Below are 20,362 nucleotides of genomic sequence, written 5' to 3'. Positions count from 1 at the left end.
GTGAGATTTCTGGATTTTTTTCACTTGATTGTTAAATATGAGGTTAGACAGCTGAAGGTCAAAACAAGATAAGTAAAGAATGCTAAGAATAACACTTCTTATTCCAAAATAGAAAGAAAAAAATATATCATAAGTTCAGTGAGAAGGACAAAGTAGTACAGTGATCCCCCGCTCTTTGCGAGGGTTCCGTTCCAGGACCCCCCGCAACGAGCGGGTTTTCGCGAAGTAGCGCTGCGGAAGTAAAAACACCCTCTGCGCATGTGCAGAGGGTGTTTTTACTTCCGCAGCGCTAGCGAGGAGCCTAAGATTGGGGGCGGCGCGGGTGTTTTAAAACATCCCCGCCGACATGAGGGGCTCGCTAGCACACCCCCAAACCCGGGTTGGGGGTTCGGGGGTGTGCTAGCGAGCCTCCCATGTCGGCGGGGATGTTTTAAAACACCCGCGCGACTTTCCAATGAGTCCCGAAGACAAACGCGTTGTCTTCGGGACTCATTGGAAAGTCGCGCGGGTGTTTTAAAACATCCCCGCCGACATGAGGGGCTCGCTAGCACACCCCCAAACCCGGGTTGGGGGTTCGGGGGTGTGCTAGCGAGCCTCCCATGTCGGCGGGGATGTTTTAAAACACCCGCGCGACTTTCCAATGAGTCCCGAAGACAAACGCGTTGTCTTCGGGACTCATTGGAAAGTCGCGCGGGTGTTTTAAAACATCCCCGCCGACATGGGAGGCTCGCTAGCACACCCCCGAGCCCCCAACCCGGGTTTGGGGGGTGCTAGGAAGCTCCCATTGTTGGCGGAGACCTTTTAAAACACTCGCGCGGCTTCCAAACCGAGTCCTGGAAGCCGCGCGAGTGTTTTAAAAGGTCTCCGCCAACAATGGGAGCTTCCTAGCACCCCCCAAACCCGGGTTGGGGGCTCGGGGGGGGGTGCTAGGAAGCTCCCATTGTTGGCGGAGACCTTTTAAAACACTCGCGCGGCTTCCAAACCGAGTCCTGGAAGCCGCGCGAGTGTTTTAAAAGGTCTCCGCCAACAATGGGAGCTTCCTAGCACCCCCCACACCCGGGTTGGGGGCTCGGGGGGGGTGCTAGGAAGCTCCCATTGTTGGCGGAGACCTTTTAAAACACTCGCGCGGCTTCCAAACCGAGTCCTGGAAGCCGCGCGAGTGTTTTAAAAGGTCTCCGCCAACAATGGGAGCTTCCTAGCACCCCTTAAACCCGGGTTGGGGGTCCGGAGGGCGCTGTCTCTCGGCGCTTTCGTGCTGAGTCCGGGAGCGAACTCGCTCCCCGACTCAGCTGGAAAGCGCCGAGAGACAGCGTGGACAGGCCCGTTCCTTGGCGCTGTCTCTCGGGGCTTTCCAGCTGAGTCGGGGAGCGAGTTCGCTCCCGGACTCAGCACGAAAGCCCCGAGTAACAGCGCCAAGGAACGGGCCTGTCCAGGCTGTCTCTCGGGGCTTTCGTGCTGAGTCGGGGAGCGAGTTCGCTCCCGGACTCAGCACGAAAGCCCCGAGTGACAGCGCCAAGGAACGGGCCTGTCCACGCTGTCTCTCGGGGCTTTCGTGCTGAGTCGGGGAGCGAGTTCGCTCCCGGACTCAGCACGAAAGCCCCGAGTGACAGCGCCAAGGAACGGGCCTGTCCACGCTGTCTCTCGGCGCTTTCCAGCTGAGTCGGGGAGCGAGTTCGCTCCCGGACTCAGCTGGAAAGCGCCGAGAGACAGCGTGGACAGGCCCGTGCGGCGAGAATGAACGGCGTGGGCGGGCGAAGGGCGGGCGGCAGCGAGGAGTTTGCGTGGGCGGTGGGGAAACTCCTCGCTGACGCCAGCAAGAGGGGGAAGACCCAGGGAAGCCGCTGCCATCTACGCATGCGTGCCCGGCACGCATGCGTAGATGGTATTTTTGACTTCCGGGTTGAAAAATAGCGAAGTACCCTGTTCGCAATGGTTGGGGACGCAATAAACGGGGGATCACTGTACCAGAAAGCAAAGAACAGAGAAAAATAGTCTTGCCCTGCTGCTATCCTCCACCAAAAGGTTTTGGTTAGGTTTGCATACTCTGAAGCAGAATCACCATATTTTCCAGAGCATAAGATGCACTGGAGTCAGTGGTGGGCCCCAGCCTCAACGGTGGGGAACACCGTTCCGGTGGCGGCCATGTAACACTTACTTGTTTGCCCATTTCTGGGTTTTTTTCGCTTCTGCGCATGCGTAGAAGCAAAAAAACCCAGAAATCACGCTCGCGCGCACACAAGGGAGAGGAAGTGGGGGGGGCGCTCCGGGATGGTTCCGGTAGGGCCGGGAATGGTAGCCCGTTCCTGGCCGGAATATATACCTTCCTTTTGGGGAGGAAAAATCTGCCTACCAGGTATTCATCTGGCTATTCATCCTTAGTCTGGTCAGCTTCAGCCCATTATTTTATCTCCTGGTTAGGGCTTAAAAAATACCTTATTCGGAGGGAGTAACAATGTAAAAAAGCCTGCAAAGACTTAGGGCTGAAAAAAACTTTCTTCAGAGAGAATAGCAATCAAAAAGACTGCAAGTGGAGAAGATCGTTAGCCGCCCCAAGTCTACGGAGAGGGGCGGTATACAAATCTAATAAATAAATAAATAAAATAAACTTCATTAGGGCTGAAAAGAAAAGCTTCAAAAAAGCTACATTCAAAGTATAAGGCACACCCAAATTTTCAGCCTCTTTTGGGGGGGGGAGGTGCGTCTAATACTCTAAAAAAATACAGTAGGTAGTTAATGTGAGTTTACAAGTCCTACCAGTGTGATTACTTTATGGCACAATGTACTATAGAAATCAATTGAATTAATAGTGTTAACTGTAAAGGTTTTGGGAATGGCTTATGATGAGTTAAGCACAGCTTGAGTCCCTAATTCACAGAAGGGAGAATGAGGGAAACATCCAAGCCTACAAGATTCAGATAATACAGGTATTCTTTAGGTTACAACTTCTTGTTCAACAATGATGGATCAGCAATGACTTGTGATGGTTCTGAATTAGGGGGGACTTATGACCAGCTCTGGCCATCTGGCCATCCCTACATTCAGATGATCACTAATCATGTTTGGTAATTACAGCTGGCAATTACAATATTGCAGCAAACTACAATTATGTGAACAACATCTCCCATATTTTGCCAGCTTCCCACAAGCAAAATCAATGGTGAAGCTGACAGGAAATTGGAAGTCAATCATGTGAGGTACCTGCTTAGCAACAACAAACAGGGCAGCCATCAATAAGCAACACTGTCACATAAACTATGCTCGATGACTTATGTCATTTAATGATTCCAGTCCTAATTGCCATTGTACCCTGGCGATAGAGTGGTTCCAATAAAAATAGTTTCATATTTATATGGCTTTGGTTTCTTAGTCTGGCCCAGGGGTAGGCAAAGTTGGCTCTTCTGTGACATGTGGACTTCAACTCCCAGAATTCCTCAGCTAGCATGATTGGCTCAGGAATTCTGGGAGTTGAAGTCTACAAGTCATAGGAGAGCCAACTTTGCCTACCTCTGGTCCGACCTATTTTACAAGGCTATTTTAACCATGGCTTGATATACTTTGATCCTGAACGTACTATATTGCCATCAATATATTGTTCGCATTGGTTATATGAGCTTCCACTGATCTAATTTTAAAGCCATTTAAATGATTGACATCATATTTTGTAGCACCCAATCCCCATGTCAGGTTACCTGTTCATGTAATTGCCAGATTTGATACAGCCAACTGCAATTGCTATTTCAGTTCCTTACTTAAACTTCTCATAAATAATATGACGTCACTGCTTCATTCAACACTCAGTTTTTATTTTAAGTAAGTGCAATGTCCTGCCTTTAATACAGTCCTCTTCAGAGGTCATGTCCTGCAGATGAACTATTCCTAGAGTAGAACAGACTGAATGACAGAATATTATTAAATGACAGAAAAACATAAAAACAGATTTGGAAGGGATCTTGGAGGTATTCTACTCCAACCCCCTGCTGAAGCAAGAAACCCTATACCAGTGATGGCGAACCTTTTTTGATCCACATGCCAAAAGGGTGTGTGTTTGTGTGTGCTAGCATGTGTGCATATGCCTACACCCCTTCATCCCCCCCGCAATGCATGTGCACCCACCCGCGCTTCCCCCCAGGCAAACGCACAGGCCTTACTGAAGCCTGGTACATGAAAAAAATGTCCAAATGGGCCAACCGGAAGTTCAGGAAAACACACTTCCAGTTTGCTGTTGTGCTGTTTTTTGCACTCCAGTGGGCTCAGGGAAGCTTCCTAAAGCTCCAGAGTGCAAAAATCAACACAATGGGCAAACCGGAAATTCAGAAAATGCACTTCCGCTTTGCCCATGGTGCTGTTTTTTGCACTCCGAGACTTCAAGAAGCTTTCCTGAACTCTCCAGAATACAAAGAACAGTACAACAGAAAACCGGAAGTGCATTTTTCTGAACTTCCAGTTTGTCCGTTGGGTAATTATTTTGTCTCCGGGGCTTCAGGGAAGTTTCCCTGAAGCATCCGGAGGGGGAAATGGCACATCCGGAGGCTGGAGCTGACACAGGGCAAAGTCTTGAATGCCTTCCAATATGGCTCTGCGTGCCACAGGGTCGCCATCATGGTCCTATACTATTTCTGATGGTGCATATCTATTTGGTGTAGAATGGAAAACTAAATATGGAATTGGAATGCAATAATTTACATGAAGACAAGATTAATTGGCTAGTTGATATTACCTATTTCAGTAGTACCTTGAACAAGAGCATAAGGATGTGTATGGTTCATTATAGGTCCCATTCGTTTATTGATCATTCCTAACGCAAAGTCTCAGTCAAATAAGCAAAAATGGGGGGGGGGGGGAAATTAAACAAGAATGTTAAGGTAAACCAAAATAAAGACATTTTATTTTGAAGAAAATGAATATAATTTTTGTTTCTCCCCCTGTGCCCAAGTACCCTTCCCTAGTTGAACTTCAATTCAGCTGGAAGATGTGGGCTGCCTCAAAATCATTTCTTTTCCTTTTTCTTCTTATCTCCACTGTGAGTCTGTGTGATTTAAAGAAAAGCATTGTTTGACCTTAAATTGAGGAATCTTTTATCCTTTCAATATGATCGTCCTTCAGGGAGGGAGGGAGGCATGGAATCAAAACAGGCCTGATTCTGCTTTAGTGAGAAAGGCTCACTTCAATTTAGATTACTTTGATTAGGTTGGAACTGGATACTCGGATGTCAGATGTCTCCCTGGAAATCAGAATCTGGATTTTGGAGTGTGAGATGTTTCAGAGTTAGGACTTTTGCAGCTTCAAATATTTTCTACACCACTGGTGGAAAGTTATTTCTACTTATTTTCTAGCAGGATTGCAGAAAGGCTACTAATACTAGTGGCTAGAAACAGCCTTTTTTTCAACTGATAGCATTTCATATTGGTAGTCTATCTTCAACTCTAATAATTCCACAAATCACCCATCCTTGCTATCTGAGAGTTGACAAAATCCCACACATCTGGGAACACCAAGCTTGTGAAAATAATAACTCTAATTATTGATACATATCAAGTTTCTATTCAATTTGTTTTACCTTGCCGGAATCACTGTCAGAGCTGCTGCTGCTGCTGGAGCTGTCATCATGTTGCCCATGCTATAAAATAAAACGCAAGAGATTAGGCCAGCAGCAGGATAAAACATGGAATTTGCAAGTCAACCTACTTTGTATGTGACAGCCCATATCTAAATGGTATAGTCCTTATTTTTCACACAGAACGTCCCATATTCAGGCCCTGCCATCTACCCTTATGAGGGGAAAATAATCCCTCCTACAAATTTAGTGCGTTGCTCGCAGTAAAACTGGCAAATTGTGAGCTTGGTGGAAAGATGACCAGAGAGTTGGAAGGGGTCATCTAGTCCAACCCAACTGAATAGCTGCAGGGATCCATATGAAAACATCCCTGATTTTCAGTCAGTACCTACATACAGTATATCCAATGAAAGAAAAATGTCTTCTATTAAGTCTTCTGACTGTGAAACTGCTCTTATTGCTACAAATACTTTGTTTCTTAAAATAAATCAGAAATTGCTCTCTGCTAATGTAGATCCATTATTCAGTTTCTTATGCTTTGGGTCAGTACAAACCATGCCTTGATTAAATTTCAGGTACTTGAAGAGTGCTGTTATACCCTGTTCAGTTTGTCCTAAACATAAACATCAAGTATTAGTTTACTTGAAACACTAAAGAAAGAGGATTTTTTTAAAAAAAATTAATGACGGGCATATGTATAATACAGTATATTAAATAGGCAAGTAGAAATAAATTCTAACTAAAATGTATAAAACTAAGCCATGTATTTAGGGTTGTAACTCTATAAAAGCCTTTTAATGTACAAAAATGAGCAGAACCTAAAATTTGTCAAAGCCATCTACAAGACTAAAACACTAAATCCATAAAACCTTTAAAGGGATTCAGTTCTCTTACTGTATTGGAACTCACATTTATGTCACGATACAATAAAATCAGGAGTGGGCTGCTGGGGGTTCACACTCTAGCTAAGATTCTGTGCAGTTTGAAGAACCCCCAAATCCCATTCCTGGCTACCCCTGCCCACCCCACCCAGCCCCTCCCAGAAGTCCCCACATGGCCCGTTTTGGATGGAGATAAGTTGAGGCTCAGGGAGGGTGGAAAATGCTCCTACTGGAAGTTTGGGAAGACCAGAAATGGCCTCCTGAGAGCCTCTGGAGGCTTGAGAAAAGCCTCTGGCGCCCAGGAAGGGCACCTCTGACTGTGGTGTGGGAAGCTGACTAGGTCACGCCACCATGGCCACGCTCACCTAGCAAATGGAGATGAGCCAAATGAGAAGATGTGAATCAACAAAGGTGAGAAGAGGAACCAGGACCATCACTGGCATCAGTGAAACTGCTTCCCTTGCCTCCCAGAGGCCCTTTGGAAGCTGGAAATGGCCTGCTTCCCAACTTTTGGTTGGCCAGGTAGCATCATGTTTTGCATTTCCCAGGCTCCAAAAGCTTCCCTAGAGCCAGGGGAGGGGAAAAATGCCCTCCCCCCTGTTCTGCCGGCATGTAATTACAGGGTAATTAGTCCAGGAAGACACACACCACACGATAAAAGGAAAACCCAAAAGTTTTTATAAACAGAAAAACAGAAATAGCTCCCTTTTTAAATGTCAAAGGGATTTTCTGGTACACACAAGGCACAGGTTAAATGCAGTCCAATTGCTCACCCAATAACTGGGAAATTGAGTCCAATTCTAAAGTCCAGAGAGTCCACACACAAAATCCTGAACAGCAAAAACCACGATCTTGATGAAACAATGAATCAGATAAACTGCCATGAGGCTAAAACACCAGGCTGCACTTTTATCTGTAGCACTAATTACAGCAGCCCCACCCAACCGCCAGTGGCCTGATTTTCTCTTATAATAATCCTTCAGTTGTTGTCTCCTATGCATCACTCTACGCATGCATGGATGTGTCATTAATTCTTGTTCAGAATCCAGGGATGATACAGATGACTGATCTCCTCCTGGACTGTCTGCCAAACTCCCCTCTTCCCTGTCACTCACGCTTCCTTGGTCAGAGGAGACTTCATCGGCAGATTCTACTAGGAGCAAAACAGGCCTATGGCATGTGGATGTCTCCCCTGCATCCACCTCCACATTCCTTGGGGCAGGAGCTGGGCCAGAGATAACCACAACACCCCCAACACCCCTGAGGTTTTCTGGAAGCCATAAATGCCCTCCCAGAGCCTCTGTGTGAACCAAAAATCAGCTGGCCAGCACATACATGCATGTTGGAGCTGAGCTCAGGCAATAGCTTGCGTGCCAGCAGACATGGCTCCGCGTGCCACCTGTGGCACTCGTGCCATAGGTTCGCCATCACTGTCCTATATCTTAGAATTTATCACCACTTAGTTGTTAAATGGGTGGGATCCTTTCCTCAGCAATTTTTTCATGTCCTTCACGTACAGTAAATAGAAAGTTATGTGGCAAGAGTTGTTAAATGCGGTGACGAATATATCTCACTGATCATTTGTTATGAATTAACCAAAGTTGCCACACCCTTTCAGAGGGAAAAAAAAGAAGCATGCCATCAAGTACCATTTTTCCATATCTTCAATACATATTAGCAAGCCTTATGCTATACAATGCTGAGATGTTTAAAAGGCAAATTTTCTATCTCACTCTTACTGTACTATGAACGCTCATTCACAGTGTATCCTTTGAATGACTTCCTTCTTTAATCCGTGTTTTGCAAAGGAAATTCTTACAAGCCAAGTGCTGCTTCCTATTTAACTTTTTGTTTTAGTTAACTTGGCTGGGTCCAGGCTGACAGTGACTCATATTCATAACAGGGAAGAAAGAGCCAAATGAACTTGAATTGTTCATAAAAGTTTTAAAGCAACTTAGTGCTGAGTCATGGCTAAGATTAATGCTTGGCATGTTATCACAGTTCATAAAAACTCATTACAAAAGTTAGACTTCGGATTAGATTAACACACACGTTTCTTCTCCACCCCTAAGAAGAATCTGTCTTCACTAACTGACTTTAGATGCATTGTTCTAAAAAGGGTTTTGAATTATGCCTTCTGCACTTAGACAATTTTGGAGAGTTTTCCTCCTACTCTACTAGCTGAGGCATGTTAATATCCACTCAAATATGCACACAAAAGGGATCACAGTAGGAGACAGAGATCCAAATGTGTTTGTCTGTTGATAGAATGACATTTGCCAGTTGAGTTTTCTTTCTCCCAGAACTTGATCTAGAAAGTTAAAGGATCCACGAAGATATTTTTGGAGATGCATGGGTGGAGGCAGGTGGAAAGATGAAGAAAGTTCTACTACATGAGTAATTATTAGTCACTCGATATTGGAGGCAGTTTGTCTTGCATGATCTCTTCCACCATAATATCCAAACATTAATGTGAATTGAGTATGACAGGTTGATCCACACATTAGTTATTAAATCTGCTTACCAGTGCAGTCTTCTACATTTTTGGGAAAATGATTTGTGACAATTGGGGAAAAATTGCTGACCACAACTATTACACTGCACACATTTTCCATTGCTTCAAATTCCCACAGTGTTATTACCTCAATATGGTTTGAAAACACAGAGGTTTTGGTTCTTCACAATTGAGAAGTTGCCTAATATTTAGCCCCAAAAACATTTTCTGAGCCTCACAGGTTTCATGAAAATATTGAAAACCGAGTCAGTCAGGAGAAACACTATCTTGAACTAAACAGGAAAATGCATGGAAAGTATAGTTGATATTTCTGATGTTTTGGAGCACTTTACTGATGATTTGCCTTTTTCACAAGGTCTCTAGTCATCTTCATTTATCTTAACCCTTTCACTGATTTTCCCCTTTCAATCCTTTCTGCTTGGCACCCAGGACAATTTTGAGTAAGAGATGTTAAACCATCTCAGAGAGAAGCCACTGCATTGAAACCATTGCTCTCAGACATATTTATCTGCATATATTTACTCCTCATAAAAAATACTTGCTGCCAGGCCTCAAATATGAAAGCTTTGAAGGCCTGATGATTACCTCAGTGCAATATTTCAGTAAAACCTTGCCGCAGTGGCTGATGTAGAATGTAATTACTGGTCTGGAAGAGGTCCTTCAGATTGAGCCCAATTTTTCGTGCTGAGTGTAAGAATGCAAAATATTAGTTTCCCAGACAAATGGTTGTCTAAACCTCTACTTGAACATATCCAGTGAAGGGGTATCCATCATCTCTCTGGGTAATTGGTTCACCTGTCAAAATGCTCTTACTGTTAGGAATGTTTTTTTCCCCTCTAACATTCAACCAGAATCTGTCTTCCACTAACTGTAATTCATTATCCTGTCTCCTACAGTCTGGAATGAAGGAGAGCAAGTTTTGATCTTTTGCTATGAGATATTTCTTCAAGTATTTGAAGAATGCTATTTTATCTCCCTTAGCTCAGGATTACATAAAGCCAGCTCCAATCTCTCTTCCCGAGTCTTAATTTTGACTTCCAATCACTTTTGTAGCCATTTATCCCATCCTATTTTCTATGAATTCTATGGATATAGTACCAGGCACCTAGGCAATAAAAAGTGGTCTTGTATTCTAAAGCAGAATAGATTAGAATGATTAGTTGGAATGGAAACTTATACTTTGATTGATGCAGGCAAAAAATTGAATTTTCTTCTCTTTGCCGATCTCATATTCAATTTGCACCCACCTACAATTCCCAAAACTTTTCTGCAAGCATTGTTATATTTATGCATTTGATCTGAACTCTGCGCTTGTCTTTGTTTGCCATCTTCACTTTTTTTCCTTATTACGACTTCTTGCTTTTAATATATCTGAGTCTTCACTAATTCTTATTTTCCCACCAGCTCATTTCTCCTGCTTTAGGGATCAATTTATAATTAATCTAAGTTTATTCCTTTTTTTCTGAAGTCCATGTTATTGTGGGCTTCGCTTGTAATTTCCTTTAAAACCAAGAACTGCAGCATTATCATGCTTGGCAGAGTTTGTTTTCCAACAGATGCCAGAGCAATTAAAGTTCCTAATCATTACTAACTTTATGTCTCTCTCTTTTCTTTTGGAATGCATCATCAACATTACTTTCTTGGTTTTGCTAGCTAGACATAACAACAGTATTGCCTTTACTTGTTTTTCGATTCATTTTAACCCAGCTGTTTTATCTAGCATTGCCAAATTAGCTCATTCAGGTTTATGAAGCAAGATAGATATTTTAAACTTATGATACAACTCTACCTTTCTGATTCTTTTGAACAAATGGTCAGCTCTGGCCACTAAACCCAACTTATAAGATTATATCAGGTTGACAATATAGCACGGCTGAGAGCCTTTTGATGCGGGTGAAGGAGGAGAATGCAAAAGCTGTCTTGAAACTCAACATTAAGAAAACTAAAATCATGGCACATGACCCTCTCAATTCATGGCAAGTGGGGAAGAAATGGAGGTAGTGATATATTTTATTTTCCTGGGCTCGAATATCATGCAGATGGGGACTGCAGCCAAAACATTAAAAGACACTTGCTTCTGGGGAGGAAAGCCATAGCAAATCATACTAAAAGTCCTGCCAACAAAAGTGCATATAGTCAAGACTGGTTTTCCCAATTGCAATGTGTGGCTGTAAAAGTTGGACCATAAAAAAAAAAGACTGAGCACCAAATAATTGAGGCCTTTGAACTATAGTGTTGGAGAACACTCCTGCAAGTCCCTTGGACTGCAATGTGATCAAACTGGTCAGTCCTCGAGGAGATCAACCCTGCTTGCTCTTTAGAAGGCCAGATCCTGAAGATGAAATCCAAATACTTTGGCCACCTAATGTGATGGAAGGACTCAATGGAGAAGAGCCTTATGTGGAGAAAGATTGTGGCAAAAGAAGAGGATGACAGAGAATGAGGTGGTTGGATGGAGTCACTGAAGCAGTCAGCATGAACTTAAATGAACTCCAGAGAATGGCAAAGGACAGGAAGTCCTGGAGGAACATTGTCCTTGGGGTTGCGATGGGTCGGACAGAACTTCATAACTAACAACAACAAAGAGCCAAATAGGAGGAAAACAGACAACAAAAAAAGTGAATTAGTGACAAAAGATTTTTCCTGCCACTTCTTATATGTATTTGTATTTGTAAAGTAGTATGCTTTTATACTGCCTTCCACTTCACCAGATGAAATTGGCTAACACTGAGGAGTGTAACCATGATTTAACAAAATTCACATTCATTTGAATACAAGTTTAAGCATTGCTTGGGATCTCATAAAATCCCTTCCAGTCTTTAAGATTTCTGTGAAAACTACCAGTATTGAAGTTTTAAGATATTTTATGTAATTTAAATTTTGTTTGATTTACAATATATCCTCATGGCAACCTTACTTCTTTCAGTCTTTCCTACAAGATGTAAACTGAGATCAGAGTCGATAGCTAGAGCAAAAGTTAGACCTTGACTTACAAAAATTGAGCCCAACATTTCTGTTGTTAAGCAAAGCAATCATTAAATAAATTTTCCCCCTTTTACGACCTCGTCTGTTAGTTTTTAAGTGTGAAAAACAGTCATAACTCATTTTTTTCAGTGCCATTGTAACTATAAATGTTCACTGAATACATTTTTGTAAGTTGAGAACAACCTGTAACCAGTAATTTTCCATAACAGATAGTGAATTTGAACAATACAAAGTTTGAATTTGCATTTTTATTCTTAGTGCAACACCTTGACATCACACTAGAATGAAAGGAGATAAAGAGCTGTATTAGGTCTGTAGAAAATGTTATGCATTATAGGATCCCCCTCAAAAAGTGATGGAAACCATAGCCTTTATTTTTACCTGGAGCCATTTCTATTCCTCCATTCTCATTTTACCTTTTTCTCCTTTTTCTTTTTCTTGTCCTTTTTCTCTCCATCTTTATGGACTTTATGGCCTTTTCCTTTGTCCTTTTCATCCTTCTTGTCTTTGTCTTCTCTCCCAAATGCTAAGAATGTCAATGAGATTTCAGAATATAGGGAAATCAGCTGGGACATTCACAGATCAGAAAAGTACAGAATGAAGGAAATAATCTGTCATATGCCTTGATTTCCTGACAAGGACATTTTCAAAGACTTTTTCATTGCAAGCCAACATTTTCCTGCATACTATGTGCTGAATAGCTTTTCAAACTTCATAGGAAGGATAGAGCTCAAGGGAAAGCTTTGAGGACAGAAGACCAGCAACTATGATTGATTTGGTAGGTGTTTTTTAACTATTGCTTGTGGGAAACAGGTTAGTGGCAATTGAAATGGGGGGAAAAAGATTTCTCTTTGATGGAAAAATAAGTTTTACCGAAGATTTCCACTTAAGCCATGCATTAGATAGCTGCACAAAATTATTTTTATGTTGCACGAGAATACTTTCTCCACATGCAATATAATCTCATGCATTAGAATTGCTTTATAGTACATAGGTTGTTTGAGAGGCCACAGTCCCCTATTTCCATGGACCTACAAAGTGGAAAATAGCACTACATTGGAAACTACTCTAGGTGAAGAATATGGCATAAGCCATTCCTCCTTTCCACACTAATTCTGTTTCTCCACTATTCCATCTGAGAGGATTATGTTGTTCTATCTAATAAAGACACAGCCCTGAAACTAGTGTATGAAAGGTGTTCAATACCATTAACTACTGTATGTAGTTGAAATGATCTCAAATGTCCTTACCTTCGCTAATGACTCCCATTCCAAAGGCTAAAGTTAGGTAACCCTGCTGAATCATGTAAGAGGACCAAGCAAGAACTTGGCCAAACCTGGTTAAACTACCGTGTTTCCCCCAAAATAAGTCACTGTCTTATATTAATTTTTGCTCCAAAAGTTGTGCTACGTCTTATTTTTGGGGGGTGTCTTATATTTCTCAAATAAGACAAATTCACAGGCAGAAAAGCTGACACCCTCAAATAAAGTGTACCATACGGTACACTGATTTTGGTACAGTACCTGTCAGTATGGCACCCACACACACAAACGACGGCACTTATATGGTACATTATACTCCCGCTATTGCAGCTTCCGGCTACCAGAGGAACTACAGTCTACGCACTGTAATGGAGACTGTAATGGCGGTGAGACAGCAGCAGACTGTGCTGTACTGGACGGTACAAAGCGACGGAAGGGGCCAGCAGGGGACGCCACATTATTACGGTACCGCTATGAACAGCTTTGAATGGAACCGTATGTTTTTCTACCATACCGTATGTAAACTTGACAACGCCTTATTTTCGGGGTGTGTCTTATATTAGCAAATTCTGCAAAACCTTTGACATGCCTTACTTTCAGGGTACGTCTTATTTTCGGGGAAACAGGGTATATTCAGCATGAAAGCAGCATATGGCTTTATGGGTAGGGGTCTAAATATTTCTGAGTACTCTTGCCCTGGGTAGAATATGCTCAGCTGGTAAGAAAGAGGGCTTGCTGAAGGACCCAGTAACTAAAGGAAGGCCATCTTTATGGACCCTTGATCCTTCTCATTAGAAATATTATCTTGCTGGATATTCAATGGCCTGTCTCCAAGAAAGAGAGCAGAGAGTGTAATAATATAGCTCTACAGAAAGGCATTCCAGGGGTCTGTAGATTAACCTACTGCAAATTAAATGTATTTAAATGCTCATCTTAAAACAACTCTGGGAGTCTAAAACAGAAAAACTGAGCACCATAACCACACTTTCCCAATGCATCTGTATTCTTGTCCCACCCTGATCTTGCCCGATGCCTGAGGCAAGAACCAGGCTTTAAGTGTTCTCCAAAAATACAGAAGACTGGAGCCTTTCAAATGTCAGTGACATGGAGTGTTCTAACTTCTACAGGGCAGGAGCTGCCACAGAAAAGGCAAACTTCTGAGGAGCCACAAGATTGCAATGTTGAAGGGAAGGGCCATTCAACTTATCCATTCTGGAGAGATGGACAGATGTTGTCAGGGAGAGGTGGTCCTAGAGATATCCCGGTCCTCTGTCATACAGAGCTTTAAACATAATAACCCACATTTTGAGTTGTATACGAAGATAACTAACAACTAATGAGGGTAACCAGTGTAACAGGAATATAATATGATGTTTATGTTTTATTATAAATAGAAAAAGGGAATATAAGGGACTAGATTTCATAATATTGTTATTTGTAGATGAAATATATCTCATGTGTGGTTAATTTTAATTAACTTAGCAAAGAAGAGAAAAGTACGTATTGAAAGTATTACTAGCGTTTTTTTCCTCTGAATGTTTAACATATCTAAGAAATATTATTAATTATTATTTTAAGCATTGATTTGTGGTTTTTTATTGCTCATGTTGTTTTATTGTATGTTGAAAGAAAAATAAAGAAAAATTTTATACTCCCCCCCAAAAAATATGAGCAAACTTAGAGATACCTAACGCATACTGCTGCATTCAGAACCAATAAGTTCTGAATGCAGATAAGTAGATGGCAATTATCCAAATGACAAGTGTCCACAGTGCAGAGTTATTATGAGCAAGGCTTCCCAGCCCAGGAAGGAAAAAGCAAAATTGGTACACAAGACAAATGTGTGCAAAGGCCACTTAGCCATGATGGTTCATGACATTTATTGGTTATTGTTCTATTAATTGGTTTAGGTTTGTAATCCTATTATATTAAACTGGTGAGACACTTGGCATTAATGGAATGATATATAAGTTAAATGAATAAATAATATAAAAACTAAAGTCTTAACAGGAACAAATTCCATTTTTTGTTTTGTTTTTCTGCAGGGATCTAGATTAAAAGCAAAAAGAAACTAGAACAGAAGTTAATCTGTTGTAGGAAGTAAATTACCAGAGGCTCCGTAAGGTAAAATGTAATTATATCTTTGTTTCTAGCACTTTTTGTTGCTTGATTGGTAGGTTGGGCTTGTGAGTCTCATTACATTACACTGATGATAAACTTATTTCATATAAAACAGGTTATAGCTCACTTTCTCTTAGAACCTCTCTTTCTCTAAGAAATCAAGTCCAGTGCTTATAAGTCTCTGCATTCTGAGATATCATAGTAACAAAAATTAAATTAAAAAAAAAAGGAACAGGTCCTCAAAAAAGGTGTGGCAAAGTATTCCTTTGTATATTTATGGGACTTTCTAGACGCAAATTTTATTTTATCCTTAAAATTTCCACAATCCTTCCTTGGGAAAGAAAAAAAAGAATGAAATGATGGAAAAACATAGGGAACTTATAAATCACTGGACAATAAAATGAGTGAATCAAAACTTAGGTGACTACTGTTTAACCTTTACTACTATTATCTGTTAATTGCTGACGTTCAGTGTAATGATTAACTTTGTTTTTTATCTACAAAGAAATTACAGCATTCTAAATGAAACTATAGTATATTTCTACTGAAAGTAGTGTCTTTCACTAATAATTTGGGAAGAATTTTGAAACCAGCTTATCAGTAGAAAAACAGAGATAAAACAAAATGGAACAAAAAACTTAAATGAAGAAAATAATTATCTTCTGAAAAAGAACAAGAAAATAGAAGATAAGTTCCAAGTCAAAACTGTGTGGGACTCCCAAGGTTATGTGATATAGAAATAGCTCAAGTGAGATAGGAAGGAACTGAAGAATTCAAATCTGAAAACTCCCACTGAATAATGATGCTACTTTTATTCTTTAGAAACATTCACGTTAACAGCTGCCCATTTTAGGCATGTCATATAGTAGTTCATGAATAGGTGGATATACAGAATGCAAGGCAAGACAAAACACAGTAAAATTCAATATCAGTGCTAAGAAATAAAGGGATTATATACTTATACCTCATATGACACAGACAGACAACTATGGTGATTTATTTTCTTTCTTTTTCTTTTTCCAAATGAAAGAAAGGAACCTACCTTTTAAAATTGAAGACATCGTCCAATAACAATACAATTATTATAGAATATATAATTAATTTGTCAAGGCTCCACACTAAATTTCTTAGGTCAAATCGGTATAAATTAAACTGTATTTGAGCAAGACTGGAAGATACCTAGGGATAAAAGGAGTAAAAATTGTTATGGACCTTTTTTTTTCCTTTTGTCTATAAAGAAGTTGCAAAAATTCTTGACCTGAAACACAGAGTGGCTTAAAAAAAGAACTCGCAAGTCTTGCTTTAGATAAACAAAACTAAGATTTCCAAACCTTTGTTTAAGCATCTGGTTTCACCAGATTCCATTTGGCCTCACCCATTTTCAGCCCCATAACAAACAATACAGATAATTTGTGCAGATTCTCTATGCTTAGGTTTTTTATGCAGAAAATTCAAATATGATAAATAAGATTCTCTAATTATGAGACCTTAATGGAGTTTGGTCTCTCATTCATCATCCTTAATTATGGAGCAAATAAGCACTCGTACCACTTCTACAGATTTATAAACTACATGAATTTTTCCAACCACTATTCGTGCACCAAATAAAATTTGGCAAGCTTTAAGTTGATTTCTCCTATGGAGTTGCTCTTCCTGAGTTTAAGCATTACTGAAATAATTGCTTGCTCTCCTGAAAGCTGAAGAGATTAAAGTCAAAACAAAATATATTTGCTCTGATTCATGCAGAACCCAGTCCCAATCAAGATCCATCTTCTAAAGTGCCTTCTTTCTATAATGCCAGCTGGGGTAGGAAAAAAATCATTCACAGAAAAGACAGAAAGGTACAGTATGCAACAAAGCCCTCTCACCTGGGGAAGTAGAAAGAGAAGCCTTTCAATGCAGACTTGACTAGCAGAAATGTAGCTGCTGCCAGGGAGATTCCTCCCTTTTTATAATCTGGGAAAGAAGAAAAACTGGTTCCACCTAGCACCAAGCTTATATGTCCCACATAAAATGAATGAGCAGTATGTATACAGTTGCTCAGACTAACTTCCTTCCTAAATCCTGATTATTCTGGCCAGTTTTAACTGGGTGTCAGACAGGTTGTCTTTATTTGACCAACTTACTTCATAAATGGCTATTAAATCTCATTGAAAATAATTCAGTGTAGAATTTATGTGGAGCACGTTTACCAAGAACTTATCAAGTGCAATTATCGTAAAAATTGTCTACGTTTTTTTGCCATCTGAGGGAGGGAGGGGAATCCAGCAAATGACTCTGAAATTCATAACTTGACATCTAAAGTCACACCTAATTTGCTTTTTATGTGACCAAAATAGTTTTCACACAAAATTGAATTGATAGATTGATTTGAGAAATAGGTAGTAGTATTTCCCCAAATGTCTCATTCACCATTCTACTTTTACCTTCCTTTTTTTATAATAGATTTGACCAGAAAAGAAAGAAAACGAGAGGTTATTTGATTGGCCAATTTCAGCAATCTCTCAAAATGCCTGCAAGACTTAGTAACTTAAACATTTCTACACACATATCTTGAAAGCAAGTGATTTTGTAACTGAGATTCTTCCAGAGATAAGAATTCCACTGAGTTGAGTCAGTACTGAAGAAGTGTCTTGAAGCTATCTAAAGGAATACACGCATGTGCAAAGTTACATATCACACTGAGAGCAGTGAGCTTTCTGGAGTAAATAATAAATAACTACATAATTGATCCTATTAGTGCTTCAAATTAAGCTATGATTATTTTTAATTAGAAGTGCTTGATGTATATGCTTCATAGTATAAAGAACTGTTCAATAATTGAGAACCAGTTCACACTTATGTAGAATGATCAAGGTGAAAATAAAAGTATAAATAGGAAAAGCCCAATATTAGAATAAAGTTGTTTTATGAGAATCTATCCATCAATTTCCCATAGCATCCATGAAGATTCCTGATCATTCAGGTCATGATTGTTCCAAAGGTGCATTTCAAAAGGAAACTGAACTTCCTTGGGTTTTTTCTTTGAAAAAGTTTCATTTCTCATCCAATAAGCTTCTTGAGAACTAAAGAAACTTCTTGGATGAGCAGTAAAATATTTTCAAGGAGAAAAAAAACCACAAAGAAATTCCAGTTGCTTGTTGAAAAGCACTTTTGGGACACTTCCCAGAATTGCTTTTTATTTTTTTAATGAATAATCATAGTTTACAGTTGGTCTTTATTTTTAGAATTAAAATTTACATATCCAACATGCCAAAGACCAGGCTTGAAAGGATTACTGCTTATTTTCAGTCTTGAACAAGTGTGTTGTCAGAAGCCAAGATGGAGACTGATGAACATGCTGTTAGCATATGTTTGAAATGGGCAACTTGTGCCTCTTTTGGTCTTGCAATTATTGCTATAACAATTTGTGCAATTGGCTACTTCTGCTGTGTTTTGTTCTATTGTTTTTAAGTAGTTATTTGAACAAGAAGTGATAGGCTTTCTCTTTCTTCATTTCTTTGATACAGATTTTTTTTTTTTAAAAGACTTTAAAAATCATTCAGTTCAACTGTTACTTGTGTTGCAACTGCTGGATTCCTAAGAATTGGCTTGAAGCTGAGAATCTGACTTGCAAACTATTCTCTTAGATACAGAGTTGTTTTTTGTTCTGTATAATCCAAACTTGTTAATGTTAATTTGCAGAAGGATAAAACTAGGTGAGAAATTAACTGTCACTAATCTCATCTCTTTCTAAACCTAATGGAAGATGATTGATGGGTTTAAAAGCAATGTTTTTCATCCAGCATGCTCCAAAGCCTTATAACAGTGATGGAGAACCTTTTTGTCTGCAGGTGCCGAAAGAGTGTTTGTGTGTGCTATCGCGCATGCACAAGTGCCCATACCCATAAACCAATGCCTAGGGAGGGCAAAAACAGCTTCTCCCACCCACCCCTGGAGGCTCTCTGGAGGCCGGAAACAGTCTGTTTCCCTACTTCTGGTGGGCCCAGGAGGCTCGTGTTTTGCCCTCCACAGGCTCCACAGGCTTCCCTAGAGCCGGGAGAGGGTAAAAACACCCTTCCCCATCCACCCAGGTCTCTGGAAGCCAAAAACACCTTCCCAGAGCTCTGTGAGAGTCAAAAATCAGCTGGCCGGCACATACATAAATGTTGGAGCTGAGCTAGGGCAATGGCTTGTGTGCCAGCAGATATGGCTCTGTGTGCCACTTTCAGAGGTTCGCCATCACCGCTTTATACCATGGAAAAATAGTGCAGAACAAAAACAATTCAGGGGAAATTAGAATTGCAAAAGAGATTAAGCTAGGCATAGGTATTATTGAAGTAATAATCCAATTAAATTTAATTAATTGTACTTACCATTTAAACATTTCTATTTCCAAATAAGTTTGCTTATTGGGGGTACATTTGGAACTTGATTGCAAAAACAAAAACAGGGTAGAGGGATGCACAACAAGTTGTTCCAGCTTTATTTGCTTTTGCATTTAATGTCAATATTCTTAAAATCAAAACCTGTAGCCACTTTGTTTTAAGACTCAACTTATACTCTTGGTTTCTTCAGCCACATACTGTCTTACAAATCCACTACATTTCTAATGTTACCTTCAGGCCATTTTTATTAATTGGAAGTGCCATTTCTCTGTAGTCTACAACACAACTACAATTCTATAACCAAATGCAAAGTATTTCAAAAGGCCATGACTCATTTGAAAAGATCTAAAAATAAAACAAGGTGTGGGCAAGTATTGAAGAAAATATGCAATTGCTCCACTTGAACAGATAGCTATTGTATTCTATTAGAATAAAACAATATCTGCATTTTAAGTTTAAGCATAAACTTTACACAGACAGGCAAACAAAATGCATGCATTCTGCCCAATATACTGTATGTTCACCATGTATGCTAGCACTCCCACTATCTTGCTTTCGTACCATAAGCAAGAAAATGTATGAAAGCAGCACATGGCAAAATATTGTTTTGTTGACCTGAACATTAGTAACTATAGGTATTCAATGGTCAATCTATTTAATAAGCAGCCATTTCCTTA

At 40.3% G+C, this 20,362-nt stretch overlaps 1 protein-coding gene across 1 annotated transcript; it reads right to left on the bottom strand.

Annotated features, from left to right (window-relative positions):
• Nucleotides 1-3,782: 3,782 nt before the first annotated feature.
• On the bottom strand, nucleotides 3,783-17,276 carry LOC139160763 (protein FAM133-like). The gene is made up of 5 exons (XM_070739025.1): nucleotides 17,187-17,276; nucleotides 16,361-16,497; nucleotides 12,352-12,461; nucleotides 5,558-5,617; nucleotides 3,783-5,026 (listed from the first exon to the last, which is right to left on the bottom strand). Exons 2-5 carry the CDS (start codon nucleotides 16,377-16,379, stop codon nucleotides 4,988-4,990), a joined length of 228 nt encoding a protein of 75 aa, XP_070595126.1. The 5' UTR covers nucleotides 16,380-16,497; nucleotides 17,187-17,276; the 3' UTR covers nucleotides 3,783-4,987.
• Between the last annotated feature and the right edge of the window lie 3,086 nt (nucleotides 17,277-20,362).

Source organism: Erythrolamprus reginae, chromosome 2, assembly GCF_031021105.1.
Source record: "Erythrolamprus reginae isolate rEryReg1 chromosome 2, rEryReg1.hap1, whole genome shotgun sequence".
Classification (NCBI taxonomy): Eukaryota; Metazoa; Chordata; class Lepidosauria; order Squamata; family Dipsadidae; genus Erythrolamprus; species Erythrolamprus reginae.
This window is presented reverse-complemented; position numbering and strand designations above follow the sequence as displayed.